Source organism: Pseudochaenichthys georgianus, chromosome 16 (genome assembly GCF_902827115.2).
Source record: "Pseudochaenichthys georgianus chromosome 16, fPseGeo1.2, whole genome shotgun sequence".
Lineage (NCBI taxonomy): Eukaryota > Metazoa > Chordata > Actinopteri > Perciformes > Channichthyidae > Pseudochaenichthys > Pseudochaenichthys georgianus.
In genome coordinates this window covers 29,502,394-29,517,271 of record NC_047518.2, presented here as the reverse complement: position 1 = coordinate 29,517,271, position 14,878 = coordinate 29,502,394, and the positions used below count along the sequence as shown (strand labels likewise).

At 39.4% G+C, this 14,878-nt stretch overlaps 1 protein-coding gene across 4 annotated transcripts in view; it reads right to left on the bottom strand.

Annotated features, from left to right (window-relative positions):
* kcnj14 (potassium inwardly rectifying channel subfamily J member 14) overlaps nucleotides 1–14,878 on the bottom strand; it is a 30,636-nt gene that overhangs the window by 3,667 nt on the left and 12,091 nt on the right. The window contains exons 1-3 of one of the 4 annotated variants that reach the window (XM_034101759.2): nucleotides 10,278–10,447; nucleotides 4,031–4,156; nucleotides 812–3,851 (exon numbers count right to left, since the gene is read on the bottom strand). In XM_034101759.2, coding sequence (XP_033957650.1) covers nucleotides 812–1,873 — 1,062 coding nt within the window. In that variant the 5' untranslated portion in view covers nucleotides 1,874–3,851; nucleotides 4,031–4,156; nucleotides 10,278–10,447. Of the gene's footprint in view, nucleotides 1–811; nucleotides 3,852–4,030; nucleotides 4,157–4,365; nucleotides 4,443–6,615; nucleotides 6,698–10,277; nucleotides 10,448–14,878 lie in introns of those variants that run through there. The other 3 variants (XM_034101760.2, XM_071205903.1, XM_034101761.2) reach the window with 3 other exon arrangements.

The following is a 14,878-nucleotide window of genomic DNA, read 5'->3' as shown; positions in this document are numbered from 1 at the left end:
AATATTGTCAATGGACATTTTAAATACACTTTAAAATACACCATCCCCAAGGTCATCTTTAGAACATTTCTGAACCTGACGCAAAAGCCTAGTATTAGGTTACTTTAGTCATACATAGGCTTAACACTCACCCAACTCTTACTATGGAACAATATCCAGACCCAGCCTTTAGAATTGTATTTATTTGATCCTCGCAAACTTAATCCCATCTGCCCAGGGTGAACTTTGATATGGTCATGCTATTAAAAGGGATCAAATTGTCTATGCTGTAGTCCCAATATTCCACAGAGTTTACCCTCCGGACAGCTCTGGCAGCATAAACAGTTATACACAGCGTGGATGATGACAAACATTCAGAAACATAGGAAACATGTCTTAAAGTACCCAGACTGTATGGTAAACATCAGCATAATCACAGTACAATCACCTAACCCACATACAGCAGAGATAAGGGGAAATGAGGTGACGAAGGACAATGGCTCTCAGTTAAAGAATTGTGGGCAAGTTAATCCATGGTAAATCTTCCTAACCCCTGAGGGGAAATAAAACAAGCTCTCATTAACTACGGTCCACAGAATACAGGCCAGATGGTCTAAGCGCTCTCTCTTTCTCTCCACTGCAACCTTTTTCCCTCTACCGCTATCTCTCTAAACAAATTACATTTTCTTTTTGCTAAATTGGTTTACGTCTGTTTTAGCATCTCCAATTGACATCATGCAACTTAAAATAGAAAAGCTTTCCTTTCCTTGATAATTGCCAAACTTTCTGGCGTCTCTATTTCCTATCATGGTAATGATCTCCCTTCACTCACCTTCAGTAGTTGTGCTCGAACATGTGCTTCTACCAGGTGGCTCTTGCGTAGGTTTCCGACCCTCCACATCATACAGAGTTTCCCATCCCTCATCGCCACCACAGCTGTTTCAGAGAACACCAGTGTCTCGTTGCGCTTCTTGGGCTTAGCAATCTTTGCCATAACTGCCCCGATGATGAAGGCGTCGATAATGCAGCCCACAATGCACTGCAAAATGACCGCAATCACCGCCAGGGGACATTCTTCGGTCACACTTCTGAAGCCGTAACCAATGGATGTCTGCGTCTCCAAGGAGAATAGAAAGGCTGCCATGAAGCTGTTCACCTGGAGGAAGCATTTCTCCTCCAACACTGCCTCTCTATCAGACTCTCCTCCGGACTCGGCCTCTCCTGATCCTGGAGAGGAACCTGAGCTGGGGGTTAGCCGAATGGAGAAGTCCCCATGCATGGAGGCAATGAGCCAGAAGACAAATCCAAAGAGTAGCCAGGAGAGAAGGAAGGAGAGGGTGAAGATGACAAGCATCCAGCGCCAGCGGATGTCCACACAGGTTGTGAAGAGGTCGCTGAGGTAGCGCTGGCCCCTCTCGCTCATGTTGACGAAGGTGACGTTGCAGCGTCCGTCCTTGCCCACAAAGCGTTGTCGGGGCCTGCGGCTGGAGCGGCTGGAGCGCCTGTTTCGCCGGCGGTTGGTAGTGGAGGGGGAAGAGAGCGATTCCTGGTCCGAGGATGAACGGACCTTTCCTCTTCCCCCTACACTACTGCCTCTTGCACTCCTTAGTGCCGAGCACATTCCTCCTGCTCTCACCCCGCCTTCTCCTGCATCTCCCCCGACTCCAATGGCACTCTGCCTCCGTACATTGTTGGTGTTGCTCTGGAGTGGTAGAGGTATGCCGTTTAGGGCATGGGTTGGGGAGAGGCTGGTTGGGGTCGCTGACCCCGTTGGACTCCCCCCTGCCCCAGCCGTATCGGCAGCACTCTGTGCCAGCCTCATGACCTCCTCCTCCTCCACTGGCCCATCAACCACAGCACTGAAGCGCCGCTTCACACGTGCTGCTCCCATCATGTATAATAAAGTGTCCTCCCTCGTATGGTGAACAGTAACTGTATTCCTCAGTGTTGCCTTGATTTGATTGTTGATGTGCAAGTAAGCTCCTTGATACTATCAGTTCGGTGTGTAGTGCTAACAATGCAGTCCGTCTTTCAGCCCTTAATGAAGAGACAACTGCAAGTCCAAAGAGGCAAATGGTAACCAGAGGATAATGCCCTCCAAGACCATTGATCAGTCACTTACTTCCCCAAAGTGTAAGTGTCTCCCAGTAGATTCTATCTTTTCAGTAATAGATTCCACAGCAAACAGTGTGGGCTTTCTTGAAGTAGGGTTCATGGGTGCATCAATAAACAACAAATATCCTTAAATCATTCTGCCTGAGCGAGCTGAAAAGAAGAATGTCAGCAGCAGTCCGAGGAGTCTTATCACTGTGACCCACAGTTTACAATAATGTCTAGGAGTGGTGTGGCTTGATTGATCACGAAAGCATGCAGGGTTGGTTCAGTTCAAAACAAGCCTCAAGCAGGTATAAGGTAACAAAAGCTTTAAACTGATAATGCAATCGGGTAGCAGGTTGAAGGATGACATGTAAAGGATATACAGCTTGATACAGGGTTCTTACTGTGACAAGATGCATACAAGACAGATCAATGCAAGAAATTAACTTACAATGGGATGATATGATAAAAACATGTTCAACATGCAGTCAGAAAAGAAAGAAAAAACATGCCAATTCTTACAATGAGTTTTCTCCAGTTTCACAACCCCTTGGTATGGGCATGAGGAAACAAAGAGTACAGTTCTTTCAGTACACTCAAACGCCTACTATCATCAATGACTATTCAGTGCAAATATATATTTGATAAAGCATTGAGGATACTACAAACAATAAGTGTTACATTTCAGTTGTCAAGGAAATGTAAGCTTTGTCAGCATCCCAACTTGAAGAGGCATGTCTGGTTTGTTACTTCCTGTTTGATCATGTCACTGCTTTTACAATTTCACATTTTCTTTCCAATGGTCTATACATCTGTATGAAGGCCATTGTCAGTTTGTTTGCGGGATGTTTTACTGACTGAATAATATTGACCTGAACTACAGTGGTGTTATTACCTGCTACACTTAGTCTTTCAGATCAGACATACCTCATTACAGCTCAGCATTAGGGCTAAGAAATCGCATTTACCTGACAAAAGATAGGATGAGAAGAAAAGATAGTTTACTTTGACCAATCTCCATGACTACTTACGTTTTAAGCTTCAAGTCACATTGAGAGTAAAGGTAAGAATACAGGTCACCTGAGGAAGTGTTCTATGATCGAGGCGGGGCACCAAAGTGGATAGATCAGGTGTGTGCCACAGAAGAAGAAGTGCTGCGAACTAAAGGGAATGAGAGCGTAAGTGGGCTTTTGGTTTGTAGTTTGTACTCATCATCGGTGTAAAAAAAGGCAACCTGAACATGAGAGGATTTCAATAAACAAAATAGAAGATTTTCATTGTCAAAAACATGGATGAGCATAGAAAATTCCTTAATATAAAGTCCTAATTCTTGAAAACTGATTTGAAAATATGTCTGAAAATCAAAAGCTTTGCTTGTATATTTAGTATTTACCTTGCCCAACCATTTCAGGAGAACTCGTCCACATATTCCTGACAAGAACACAGAGTTTCACATACTTACGAAAAGTAGACGATACACATAGCCCTGCACTGTGGTGAGTAAAATCCACTGCTATAACGGTACAAATAAAGAAGCCATTTTCTTCAACCAGTTACAGCAGGGAGGACAAAAGTCTACAACAAATGGAAATGGGGAAAGAGATCCCTCCTGAAGTGTGAAGTGACATAAGGGTTCATCTTGGCTTATGTTGACCTCTCTTTATGACACAAGTTCAGTGTAAAGCCATTGATCTTTGGAGGAAAGTCAAGGAAAGAGTCTGCTGGTTTTCCGTACTCTTTACCAAGATGTTGCTGTTTGATTTTCCTTTGACAGTCTTGAAACAAAAAGAGAATAGCAATTAAAGGTGAGGTAAAACATTTAAAACTGCTGAAACAGATGCTTCAGTAGTTATCCTTTTGTGTCAAAAGAGACCTTTCTCTCTTGAAATCACTGAATATATTTACATTTGATATAAATTCCAATCTTAAACACACTGTAAACAGTATAAAGTACCTTTTAGTTATGCTCTTATTCAGTCTTTGCGTTGGTACTGGACGCGTTAGTCATTCCTTTTCACTTGAAGAACCAAATTCCATCACGACAAAGGAAAACACGTGCCCAGATGTGAAAGCACGGAGCCTGGGAAGAGAAAAGGACAGAAATAATAACATCATTTTCTATCTTATGAAAACAATTCTGTACCTTAAGGGCAGAAATCAGTATCAAAGCATACACCATTTTAAGCTTGGGCATTCTGAAGTGCAGCTGTTATTCATCAAAATATATTTCTATGTACTGATGGATGTAAGTTCACAGAGAAAACTGTCCCGTTACCAAAAAGGACTGACCTGCAGTTAGGAAACCAAGTGGTACAGGATGACCTTTTTTTGATTAACAAGTATTGGTGGATCAAAGCCAATGGACTTGAAGAATTGGAGGGGATTTCCTTGGGCCAATGTTGAGACTGGGAATGTAGTTCAGATGAAGGACTGAGATAAACTGGGCTGGTTGGGGGGGAAGAGGTCGTATGTCTTGCAGGGGAGATGGCGATATGCTGTGGATTACAGCTGCGCTCGTGACTTTGGTAATCTCACCGGTGGTCTAACTAATCCCTTGAGGATTTACGTAAGAGGTGGCAAGGATATCATAAAGTACGTTTCTATTTATACACATAGAAGATATGAATATGATGTGGGAAAAAGTATGATATACTATTGTATGATATAAACCAACAAATGTCACCGTCTAGAAATGATGACTTGTAAATACAGTGTTTAGCTTGAGTTGCTTTCACGAGAATTTGAAACATGTCCTCATGTTCTACATGGATGAATACAAAACACAGCATCCTTTTGGCCACTGTAATTGAAAGAGTCTGCTGCTTGTCAACTAACGTGTGGACCATCATGCTGGTGGATGTCATAAGATCTGGCGATGAGAGGGCAGATGAGAAACCACTCATTTAATGCATGAAAAGGCGATAACACTTCTAACACATGTACTTTCTTTGGGTAAAAATAATGCAAACCAGTACAGGATTTGCATAATTATACTAAATAAAGTACCTAAACTTTTATTAAACTGCTAAATGTAGTAAAAGTTGAAATACGTTATTAAGGTACCTTATTAACTAGACAAGAAATTGTAAATGGTGGAACAATATATGAAGTAAACTCAGATTGAACCGAGAGATCTTTTAAGGTCTTTCCCATGAAATAATAAAGACAGACTTTCCGAGGCTTATGTTGCTCAACGTTCAGTTAATGAACAGATGTGTGAGCAGGCAGTCCTGACCTTGAGGTCTCCACTGTAGCTCCTGGCAACGCTACACAATGAACACGTTCTCAGGTCTGCTATCTCCGTGATTGGGTTGAAGTGTCGCTGGACAACTGACGACAGTAGCTGGAGGAGGTGATGAGGGATGTGTGTGTGTGTGTGTGTGTGTGTGTGTGTGTGTATTAGCCTTATCCTGGCGAGGTGACAAATGTCTCAAATAACTTCTCATATAAGAACCTGCAGGGCTGTGTGGGAAAACACATGTGAAGCTTCACAGTGTCAGGCGATCAGAGCAGCTTCTGGTCTGCAGTCCTGCCTCGTTTATCATAAATGCTGAAACATGTTTTCTAATGTTTGATCTTCTAATGTTTGTCGGCCCTTCTAAAAACCAGATCCTTTGCAGCAAACACCAGACTCTTATATTATGTACGGGTTGACACTTGAGGGCAAACCAAATACAATCACCTTCAACATTTTGTTTTACTTGTGTGAATATAGTTTTGAGGGTATAACAGTGTTTTGCATTTTATTGAGTACACATTTGACATATTGGGAGAGGCATTGGTAATCACAACCAATCAGGTGGAGATAAGGTCATTAATAAACCCCTATAGATCAGATCATCATAAGTTGATTTTGGGACTGCCGGTTGTAAGAAATATTCAATCTGATGACATGACCTTGGGTTTGAATACATTATGATTGAGAATGTTCTGATGTTTTGTAGGGCTGCTCGATTATGGCAAAAATCATAATCTCGATTATTTGGGTCAATAATTGATATCACGATTATTAAAAACGATTATCCATTTACTTTGAAAACATCCATCTAATGAGGAAATAAATGTGAACAGTATGTTTTTAACAGTTGATTACCCTGAACTTTTTTTTTTTAAATCGTTTTATTTCGATTATGTTGTTTTCATAATCGTTGCAAGCTAAAATCGCAATTGCGATTAAAATACGATTAATTGATCAGCCCTAATGTTTTGTAGTCTTTCATCTACAGATTAAATGACAATGAAAACAATATCTAACTTGCAACTCGTTCTATAATATGTAGCTGCTTCCTGATAATATAAAGTAGTTTATATCACACATGAATATAAACTTTAACTTGGCAACATGATATCCTAGCAATGAAAATATCAGAACAATTATTCATCATCCAGGTGATAATCTTCCATCGTCCATTGTAGATTATATTTGAATATAGACCCTGAGGTTTGAGCAAAACGGACCACAAGCAGCTGTCTGATTGTCTAACAACTCGCTGGTTACAATAAGCAAGCATTTCCAAACAAATACAGGAACAGATCTACCTTGACGATCATTTTTAGAGTTCTTCTGCTCAACAACATAAATCCACTTTCATTACCACCATCTTTTTTCATAGTGAGTCTTCTCACCACGTATGCCGCCTCTCTCTAGCACCTCCCATGTCCTCTTTCTATCCAGATTATCTGACCATATTAAGGTGTTATGTGGTCAGATTAGATTTGCAGGGAATATGATTTGAGTGTCATTGAAATAGACACTGAATAAACTGTGTTCTTCATTTTGTCACTCTACTTACTCCGCGTGTCATGGGATCAGCCCCATTTCCGGTTCTTATTTAAGAAAACACAAGATAATACTGATCTGTCATATGTAATGCATCATTAACTTTGAATGAATGGTTTCCCTGGAGGGAATCTGATCAACAACACAGACACGATGTACTGTGTGTAATGAAACCCTAAAGGTTGACCCCCTACATTGCGATGTCACACTACAGTGTGAACTCATCGATACTGGCCATTGATCGGCGCTGGTTAGAAACCAGGACACTGACTGGATCTCTCTCACAGTGTCACATGGCTCTATGCAAAATCTCTACTTTTATTTCATTTTAAATTCAAGTATTCTATTAAATGTAACTTTATAAGGCACATTTGTATGATGTTTAATGTGCACAAAGGGGGATACTGCAACAGCTGACATAGCATATCAAACAAATGCCCAGTGACGTTAAAAAACGGCAGTGACCTTTGGCTTATTGCCTTTTCAGGTCAATAGAGTTCTAGTGAAGTGTGATATGGAAGAATCACTCATATGTCGCAGGAGCTGCAGCTGAACACCAAACAGTAAAGGTGTTACGTCATAACTGAACATTAGGTTGCATAATATTTTAAACACATGCCAATTACTGAAAAAAGCGTATGGTTGAAAGGATCATAACAGTGTGTTGCATGTATTAAAAATACAGTTAAATAATTGTATTGAGTGTCTTTAGACAAATACTCCATCACATGGTGATATTTCTCCAAGTGTGTAAGTAAGTAGTGTTAATTATATCTTCCACAAAAGTATGAATTTGAAATGTCCAGAAACGAGTAAATTAAAAACGGATTGTATATGATTAGTGTTGGTGAATTTGGTATCCCTCCCTCACCTTAATCTAAACCGGTTTCAGACCTTAAACCAAATCTCAAACAGGCTTTTGGAGGTTTGTTGTTATCATGTCTATGGTCTAAAACACAAATTGGTCCTCACAAAGATAGATGTACACGTACACGTGCACGCGCGCACACACACACACACACACACACACACACACACACACACACACACACACACACACACACACACACACACACACACACACACACACACACACACACACACACACACACACACACACACACACACACACACACACACACACTGTCTTGGTCTTTCTCTCTCTCGTGAAAACGTCTAATAAATGTGGCGTCACCTTGGCACCAGGCCTTATTCCATCTAATTGAAACTTTTCTGCTGCCACCAATCCCCCCCTCAGCCGTGTGCAGTGATCAAGGTCATTGTGTGATGACAACTGAATGTTAATCTGGGAGTTAAGATGTTGCAGGTTGCAATGTGCTGGCTGGAACTCTGCACAACACTTTTCCAATAAATAAAATACTCAGAACATCGAGTAAAAGAATCAAGACTTATTAGACTATTTCAATTAAAGTCACCGTATTACTTTTTTTACAGCTTTCTCCGTGCACCATGATGTATTTCACTATTCACACGCTATCTCTATCTGTCACAGAGGCTTTTGGTCTGACTGTTATAGAAATGTGTTTCTAGAAAGTAAACCTCAGCGTCATGCTAACCCCAGAGCTAAGTCAACACCAGTCTCACCTTGTATCACAAATAACACATTTTAACTTTCTCTTTAAAAGTTGCATTTGCAATGTTTGTTTTATTGTATTGAAGAGATTTAGATTGTTCTAGTTAGTCAGTATGAACTTTCCTGAAAAAATGGGGCTGCTGCTACAAGCTCACCGGTCTCCAGACATCCAGACCCCACCCCACAAGTAAACAACATACTATGACGACATCAGCTTTTTTCACATTATCTGCCAATGAAAAGCACAATTAAGTGATGCTATTTGGAGATGTTGTAATACCACTTTAAATGCAGCACAAAAGGATGTAAATTGCAGGGTGCACTATGATGCTGCTGTCACACACACATACATGCCAGGTTCTGACGAGGCTTTCCATTTATAAAATACAAGTATGACTAACATCCTTTGAAACTGTAAATATGAGGTTTGGTGTTGCGCACCATTCCATTCTTTATCGAAAGCATTGGCATTTACACACATTCATAATTTGTCATGTTTGCTAAGTGCCAAATGCGAAAATCAGAGCGGTTAAAATGTCTGGAGAAAAAGATGATGCTGCATTCAATATCAAATTTGGAGTATCACACATACTTTTATATTATTTAGCGCACATCTTTTGAAAATCCTGAATTAAAGTAGCTTGACTGAAGAAAAAGAAAAAATGAAATAAATCATTTTCATATGTTTTAACCAACATGGATTTATTTAATTCCAGGAGACTAAATGGGGGATGACGTTTGAAGGACATGGGCATCAGGGAGCGTCTAAATAAATATGCTATCAGGTTGTATTATGGGAGGTGAAGGATTCGGAGTCTTTTGGGCTCATAAAAGGGACTAAGAGGACTCTGCGTCACTGATGTGGCCATGTTATTGTTTATTCATCTGTTAGTTTAATGTCTCCAAACTTTATGAAAGCAAAACTAAACTGGGTTACTCTTTAACATTGTTTAACATTAACTGCTATGCTATGCATTGGTCAAATTTGTATATTTTAAATGATGGTTACCTAAAAACTATCAACAATAGAATAACTTGTTAAGTTTACTGAAGCTGGATATACAATACAAATAAGGTCTTATAAGATGACCATGATATCTTTTAAAAAGAGAATCAACTGGAGGAGAAACTGATGTCAATAATCCCATACTTTGGTCAATTCCCAATGTGAAATGTACATGTGTTTGAAAGCAGTCTGTCTCTCAGTTTTCAGAAGCATTACATCATTTTAAAACCTATTTAAAGATACAATTGTGTTTTCAATCTGTTCACACTACTCAAAAAACCAATCCAAAAAAAGGATTAAAGTCTAAATCACCAGTGCACACCAAGCTCTCTGCGCCTTTTCTGCTCAGTACTCTGTCAGTGCCTCGTCCCCTACGTAACATCTGATATTATTTTGTATCTTCATCCTTCAGTCTTGGATATAAGGTAACATTTGCCAGAAGTTAATGTAATACTTAAAAGTTTCATAATATCATATTTCTTTTTACTTTTGGAGGAAAAAAGTATGAGCATCATTTTGTTTGAAAAGGGGAAATTAATCATGTTTACGCAAAGAATCATATTATATTCTCGAGTCCCATTTGAAACCAATATTCAACAGTGTAAAGATTTCTACAGTGTTTATTATATATAAAATGTTTCCATATTTGCTATCATGAGTTAACATGTACACGTTTACCTGCTTCTAAATTACACTTTAGGGACACATGTTGCTTATTAAACAACCTTACTGCCATCGATAAAATGTTAAAATAAAATAAAATCTCACCGGAAGTGACACTTTTACAACTTCTTGCGCAGTTAAATCCAGTCAGCACTTACCGGTCTTTATCATATTCCTCACGGTAATTCAGCGCGATGTGACGCCGTCAGTCTACTTTCAGTTCCTTCTTTTACAACGTTTAAAGCTCGGTTATTAAAAAAATTAAAAATAAAAGGATAAGCGATTAGAAACCGTGCGCGAGCTGTCTCTGCCTTGCGAGCCTGCCAACTGTCCGCGAGCCCTCAGGTGGTGGATGAGCGCGCTCACGTTGCGATGTTCCATACGATGCTGTCTGTCCCCAATCAAAGAGCACGCGCCTCTCCGGACTGCCACAGTGACATTGTCAAGGTTAAATTATGGTTTAGATGCGAAATACACACGCGTTATTGACCCAGAATCCGTCGTTTAGTTCATACATCAACATATCTATATTTTATATTTAGTAAAACTCATAAACTTGGTCATAATTATCACAGAAATGTCTTCTGAACTTAGTTTTATTTTAAAAATAAAGTTTAAAAAAGTGTTCGTTTTATTTGATTGTTGATATCCTATATTCCTGATGTATTACGTTTCCATTCTTAAAAGTGTCTTACATTACATATTATTTTTTGTACTATTTGTGTGCTACAAGTGCTACAATTTTTTTTTATTTGAATCGATAAATACTGATGTTAATCTACTTCGTCTAAAAAAGAAGGTCTTAATATCCGTTTGTTTTGTCAAAAGCAAATGAGCCTTATACAACATGAACATGAAATACCAATACAGCTAATTTAATTTTGAATGTAATTTTTTTTAAAGTGTGTGTGTGTGTATGTGTGTGTGTGTGTGTGTGTGTGTGTGTGTGTGTGTGTGTGTGTGTGTTGGGACTGATAGACAGGGTGAATGAGAGAGACAGAGCGACAGTGTGTGTTTACTAATACTTAATCTGATTTAATCTCAGTCAAAGCGCCCAAGAAGTGACCTATGATGTCATGAGCTGTGTCATTATATGGAAATAGAGATCAGATTGAAGCTAAAAAAAACAGAAAAAGAAAAAAAGTGACGTAATGCAGCAGCCACAACAGTCAGCTGCATTCAAAAACATAAACATTTGGATACCAATACCCGGCGGTGCATTTATGAAACACAAATCAATTTGGTAGATGATTTAAATCGGCACCCCGTATTGTTTGTGTCAAAACACTAATAGTAATTGACCCAAAGGAAACATTTCCGGGATGAGGGAGAAAGGGACGTGGGATGATGTCAGCATTTTTTTTTAGATAATCAGGCAGACATGACAATAAAGATATGAAGAGCAGAAAATATACATAATCACATTTTATTTCTCTTTAGTGTATAAATCCATTCACAGAACTTCGGCAGCTACTCAGAAATATGAGCTGGTGTAAGATCTGAGTCAAACATTGATATTTAAGTTTTCATTATCACAATCTCTGCTCATTTCCTGTAATTTCTCCACCACAAACTCTCCAATAAAAAGCATGAAAACACTTGTAAAACGTGGTAATCTTTGTTCACCGTGACTGGACTTCCATGTAAATAATAATGTTCGACTGGTTTGAATGTGGCAAATGTTGCAGCCAGCGTAGCTTAAAGTAAACAATGAGAAATATGTTCATCTGGAACAAAACTTTCCTTTTTACTTGTTTGAGTAGTAATGAAGCATAAAACCACCAACAGCACTCGTTCAAACCGCTAAACAGTGAGCCAACATTTCCACTATTAAGTTCAACCATTGGCTACCTTCACCGTAAGTCATTTAAAGTACAACAGTCATTTGGAAACTTTATATGATGCCTACATTTGGTTTTATAATTTAGAAGAGATATCAGCAGCATGGTGGCAGAGTGAGGAGGCCGACCATCATTATTTGGAGCCTCCAAGTTCAAATGAGTGTGTGTCCGGAGGCATAGCATAATGACTCCATTATTATTATTATTGGATGTGTGTGAGGGCATGCAATACTTCTACTGAGCCACCAGTGGGCAGATTGAAACTGTTTTTGGCCTCCTTCAGTGGGCCTGCATATACAGATCCTCAGTTAAGGACTTGAATGTGGTCAGTCTTAACTAGTGATTAACTGCAGGAGGACCAGGAGCTACACACCTGGTTACTGAGACCCTAATTACAAGCTGAGATTCAAAATGAGCAGCTGTGCAGATACTAAGGGAGAACCACTTCACACCTTAGGGTGTTTTTACGACCCAAAAGATGCTAAACAGAGATGACAAGAGAGAAACAATAGGCCTTAGACATTTGGCTTTATAGAATTCCTTCAAAGCAAGGAGTTTTTTGTTTAACTGCAGCATGCATGTGGGCTATATAATGGGGGTTTTCTATGATGTAAAAGTGCCCTATATAGTCGATTTCACTACTTAGTTTTTACACCTCTTCATCACAGTAAATCATGCGAAGGACATTACCAAACTATTCTGCTTGTAAAGCCAGAGTCCATTTTTCCTGCTGGCTGCTTTAATAACACTCCCTGTGTTGCGTGTGAGAGGCTGATCTGATTTCTGCCGATCGAGCAGCAAAGTCAGGCTCTGTGTCCTGTAACAGGTTCCAGATTTTGTCGTGGTCACAAATCCAATCCTTGGTGATTTCAGGGTAAATGCGTTTATTGGTTCAGTGTGTGGTGTCTACCCTCTTCAGACCCACTTCAGGGGCCAACACACAGATCCCCTTCACTCCAGACGTGACGCTGGGAGGCTTGAGCCCATATAGATTTCAAGCTAAAAGTGTACGCAGGTAAAGAAATCCTCTCATGTCTAGACTACAGCTGCGAAAGTAAGCAGGGCAAACTAAAATAAGATCTGTTGTCATCTTTATTATCGATTGAATCTGCTGATTGTCTTCTCCATTAATTGATAACTCATTTGTTTATATAATACTAGCAAACAACAACAATTCTATGTGTGCACTTCCCTAAAATGACCTTTACTTGTCCAATAAGCAGTCAAACACCCAAAGATATTCATTTAAACATTATGTATTCTAAGAAAATTCGAAAGCCTCAAAATAGCTTTATTGTTGCCCCTATTTAACTAATAATAACATCTTCATTTAATCTTATTCACAAGGCGGATGGATGCATGCAAATTATGTTTTAATATCGTAAGCAATGCACAAAGAAAGGACAACAGCTGGATGCCTACCCACGCTAAATCTCGCAGTGTACTCACACAGTACTGACTCTTGGCTTGGAGGGAGGAGGGGGGTTCAATAACTCATCACAAGTTGTAAATCAGCCAGGTCCAACAGCCATTTGTCACAAACAAGAAATGTCCGCCCATTTAATCAAGACAACGATACTGACGACGCAATGGGTAAGCTAATTAATGAAATGAATGGAGTAAGCAAGGACAACCGGGAAGAGGTTAGGGAGCTGTTAATGTTTACGTGTCGGGCGTTTGTCAAACTGTGACTGCCCACTGATTGGACATGTTACGGCCCCTTCATTTGGGCACGCTGCATAAATAGATGAAGATATACAGAATAATAAAGACTATTTTTTCAGGGGAGCGTGAGTGTGATCTCAAGCTTCATTTTGTTTTCACATGCTCAACCCCTTGTGGACTCCCAGTAGCACAAAGACACCTCAGGGAAGCTTTGGCCGCACGAGGTGCAGAAACCCCAGAAAATAACCTGAGACAGAAGCATTTTTATGTGACAAGGAGAAAAAATGGATAATAGAACTCTGTACTTATAGACCCAAATGTATTGTTTTATAAGAGATGTACACTGTGATACTGCAGCAGCAGCTGTATATACAATTGAACTGAATCTAAAATTAAGCTTTTCCTTGCAGAAATATTAAACTCTTAAGCTTCTTCTTAAAATTAAACTGAAATTGTTTGAGTTATATACATTTGGTTAGACTAAACCAGGAATATATTTACTGTTTTTTACATTTTATTTAAGAAAATAATCAAAAGAATAGTTGATTATGGACATGTTAGTTGCATCCCCTTACCGAATAAGGGCCAACCAAAAATAAATATTGATATTAAAGTGATTTATTAAATATATTTTAAACTTAAAATGGCAATTTATAATGTTGGCAATTATGAAATCAGCATAGCCGATCCCCTTTGTATACGGGAATAATCACCGACCCAGTCCTCATTTTAAAAGCTTCATTCATAATAACATCACAGGAAAGCGGATGATTAATTCTCTATGCTTTCATCACTGTATATTTGCATATTTTATAGATGCAAGCTAATTAAAAAGGGAAAACACAAGCACTGCAGGTCAAAGCACTAGAACAAAGCCCATAGCTCAGGTAAATGTAATTAGAAATTATATAAAGTGTCCCCACAGACTGAGATTGATGTGTTCTGACAAAGTCAAATAAACGGCACAGTATGCAGACTCTTTTACTCTCCTTTCCCCCCACTCCTTTTTTCCATGTTTGCACGTTAAAGTTAAGCAATATCCGTTCCCAAATGTCACAGTTCATAATGTCTCCTGCTCTTTCCACTTCTGTGAACATTTGAAACACAGATCACCTGATATTACTTCATTTTTGCCGTCGTGGCACTCAAGCATCCTTCTTCATTTCCATCCAATAAGATGTTATACCTGTCCCTGTGTGAGGGAGTCTGCTCTCATGGCTCCATGGCTCCATGGTCCTCTCCCCCTCTTCTAT